Source organism: Nanorana parkeri, unplaced genomic scaffold (assembly GCF_000935625.1).
Source record: "Nanorana parkeri isolate BGI_ZX_2015 unplaced genomic scaffold, ASM93562v1 scaffold2807, whole genome shotgun sequence".
In the NCBI taxonomy this organism is placed as follows: Eukaryota; Metazoa; Chordata; class Amphibia; order Anura; family Dicroglossidae; genus Nanorana; species Nanorana parkeri.
Window position 1 is genome coordinate 32,991 of NW_017309075.1, and position 3,836 is coordinate 36,826.

General features: G+C 47.6%; 1 protein-coding gene across 1 annotated transcript in view; it reads left to right on the plus strand.

Moving 5' to 3' along the window:
* Positions 1-3,193: 3,193 nt before the first annotated feature.
* The window catches only part of LOC108802339 (tubulin delta chain-like), an 18,855-nt gene continuing 18,212 nt past the window's right edge, over positions 3,194-3,836 (plus strand). The window contains exon 1 of the mRNA XM_018574203.1: positions 3,194-3,309. Coding sequence (XP_018429705.1) covers positions 3,215-3,309 — 95 coding nt within the window. The 5' untranslated portion in view covers positions 3,194-3,214. The remainder of the gene's footprint in view (positions 3,310-3,836) is intronic.

The following is a 3,836-nucleotide window of genomic DNA, read 5'->3' on the forward strand; positions in this document are numbered from 1 at the left end:
GCGAGACCTTCCCCCTACAAATCTCCCAGAGGAGAGAACTGCCCTCCATAGACCTCCCAGAGGCGAAAACCGCCCCCCTACAAATCCCAATAGGCTTTCCAGAGGAGAGAACTGCCCCCAACAGACTTCCCAGAGGAGAAAGTTGCCCCCCGTAGGCTTCCCAGAGGAGGGAACTGCCCCGTAGGCTTCACGTGAGAATAATAACGTGCCGGGTTAGTGTGATCCTAGTTCATTTTATTACTTCATTGCTGTGCTGTATGTGTATAGGTTATTGCTGTGCTGTATGTGTATAGGCCAATGTAGTTGGATCTGTATGTGCGTTATAATTAATAGATTTAAAAAAATTTTGATCCAAAACGAAAATTGTAATCATTACCAGCCCTAATTTTTAAGATTCTTTTTTCATGGAAGGGTACCAACAAATTTGCATGTGTCTGAGTGTATATGTGTGTATATGTGTGTGTGTGTGTGAGTGAGTGTATATATACAGTATACATATCTATCTATATATATATATCTATATAGATATATAGATATATATATATATATATATATAAATATATATGAGGATACTAGTATCAGTGCCGATTCCGAGTATTTGGGACGAGTACAAATGCTCCGATGCCTAGCCCGATACTCCCGGTATCAGGAAGCCGGGCAGCGCGTCATTACACACTGCCCAGCTTCCTGATTGGCCAGGAAGGCGGTCCCATGCTCCCTGATTAGTATGGAGCCGGCTTCCTGATTAGTCGGAACCTGGCCAATCAGGAAGCCAGGCGCCGTGTAATGACGCGACACCCAGCTTTCTGATTGGTCCGGGAAGCCAGCTTCACGCTCCCTCGTCACCTCATGACGAGGGAGCATGGAGCTGGCTTCCCGGCCAATCGGGAAACCAGGCGCCGCGTCAATACACAGTGCCCGGCTTCCTGAATTGTCCAGAAAGCCGGCTCCATGTTTTCTCGTCACCTAGTGACGAGGGAGCATGGGGACGGCTTCCCTGCTAATCGGGAAGCTCGGTGGGGAGTCATTACACGCCGCCTGGCTTCCTGAATGGGACTTCCGGTATCGGCGAGTACCGGGAAAAAATATATCGGTACTCGATACCCAAATACCGGTATCAGTGCATCCCTTTTATATATATAATCTTCTTCATACACAATGCCAGAGATACAGCAGAGTCTCGTGTAAGAGGAGCTTTCTCTACATCCTTCCTATGCACACGACAGGATCACTCCCCTGGTCCTATGGTGTCACCCCGTCGCTGGTGATGGGGATTCTGCCGCGTTCCTGCCACTGAGGAGACAACGCTAAAGCCCCGTTCACATTGAGCGATTTATTGCGCGGTAATTCCCGCGGTTTCGCGGCTATTTACCACGCGATATCGCTCTTCAATGCATCTCAATGGGGCAAAGGGTCCTGCTGTCGCGGGTCGTGTGTCGCTACAGCAGGACCCTTTTTGGAGCGGATTTTGCCGCGATTCTCGCTTGCTTAATGCAAGCATTTGCGCGATATCGCGCGACAAATCGTACGATATAGCGCAAAATGCAAATCGCGCAAAAAAACGCGCGATTTGCGAACCGAGGAATGTGAATGGGGCCTAAGGGTGCCGGTAGGAAGTCTCTTATGTGATTCTGTCATTGGTGAAGAACGACACGACCTCTAATGTGACATGGTCACCCGTGTACAAAGCGGTATTCAGCAGAACACTTGTTATGTCTGCCTCCTATTTGCAGACTGTTACTCGTTGGCCTTTGGAAGTTTAGCACCCCTTGTTATCTATTTTTAGGGGGGCTCTCCTGCCATCCAGGATCCTCCGGAGCTACCCTTGAGGGGGCTTGTTCACACGACGTCCGGATTCTGTTCTGACAAATCCGTGCGCTCCTGCACTAAAAATGCATCCCAATGTATCCCTGTGTGTTTTTTTTTTTTTTAACAATGCGTCTTTATGAAGGTTTTTTGCATATGATAAAGACAGGATTGCATAGAAATAAGTCTTTTCCCCCTAGTTCTCCTTAGGGTAACGGGAGGACACAAACTAGAACATATTTCATTCTACATATATCTGAGTCATAAGAGTTAGCAATCTTTGCATAGCGGAACTATTACAACTCTACGATGACGATGGTCATGTCTGATGAAGGGACCCTGAGTGGCCCCAAAACGTTGCAATGTGACGAGATGTGTGCTCATCAATAAAATGATCATTGCTTGGAGATTGAACCACGGTGTGCTGGTGACTTACTTTACTACTTGAATCTGAAGCAGCGCCATCCGCAGTCACTACAGCACCCAGCACATGGGACATACCAGTAAGGAGTTTGGTAGGATTGTTCTGCATTCTAGGCTCTCTTTATAGAGACAGCAGAGGTCTATTAGGCCTCTGATCTCTTTCCAGCCCTATAATACAGATCATCAAACACAGGATTTTCTTTTCGGGTCGAATGTTCTTCAAGGGGTTAAATAAAGGAGACTGTCACAGGTCGGCTCAGTAGATTGGGAAGTGAGCGAACACATACCAGCGTTCGCTCACCTCTCGATCCTGTCACGGCTCTCTGCCGTGTCAGGGGAGGGGCTGGTTTCCCCCCTCCCCGCTCCCATCCGCCAGCGCTGACTGGCGGAACGGACGTGGGAGGGGGCAGGTACAGCTGGCTCTGCCTCTAGATAGGCAGAGCCAGCTGTCACTCACGAAGCTGGGCGGATCCCGGCACAATTGTCGGGATTCGCTTCAGCTGCGCCGTCTCAGTATATAGGGAGCTTCAGCTCGCAGTATACTGAGCCTAGAGTGACGGGAGGACGCTAGTTTGTGTCCTCCCGTTACCCTAAGGAGAACTATGGGGAAAAGACTTAACCCCATAGTTCTCCTTTAAAGAAAAGAGTGAATCTGGAAAACACTGCATAATGGCCATTAGGTGGAGCTGAAGATCATGAGTAAGGAATACATGTTAGTAATGAGATACAATGTTACAATTCAAGGGACCACTGCAGGGAATGAGCAGACAATTTGTAAGTTTTGCTACTACGTGGGATTGCAATGGTTACATTTATATGGTCATAGTTGGGTTTGCATTTGAGGACATTCGTGTGTTTGCCTTGATAGGGTAACCTGAAAAATGACAGATGGCATCTGATTGGGTTCTGTGGGGCAACACAGGGCAGTCCTGTCCTCATCTATCCCCTCTAATCTCTGCAGGCACTTCATAGATACGGCTGGAAAATGTCTTTGATTTGGCTTCAGGTCGGACAGTGCGGCAACCAGATCGGCCAGGAGTGGTGGCAGATACTCGCCAACAATGCCGCGGAAGCTGACCGGTAAGAGAGGATGAAAGAGGTGACACTGTGGAAAGCAGAAATCGCCGGCACTCAGTAAATATCTTTGATGTCCATTTAATCGGAACAATCGTAACATTGTCGCCCTGATGAAGGGAATCCCGTGCGGTCCCGAAACGTCGTTATTTTGGACATGACAATTGACGATTGGTCCGATTTAAATGGACATCAAAGATATTTACTGAGTGCCGGCGATTTCTGCTTTCCTCTGGTTGTTGCACGGTGCAATGCGTGATTGTGACTGCGAGCACCACTACAGGTACTTGGGCCGGGAGCGTTGTGAGGAGTGCAGAGGGACTATTTTTTACAGAGGTGACACTCTGACAATTCCCAGGGTCTGGTGTACATACTGGATGCGTGCCATAGAAGGGAGCACAAGGAGTGAAACTTAATATCTGAGACAAAGTATTTAAGACGCATACATAAATACATATAATGTTACAAGCAAGATATCATTTTCTATGGCTTAAACAAACTTCTTTTTTTTTTACCATAAAAACCTTTTTTTT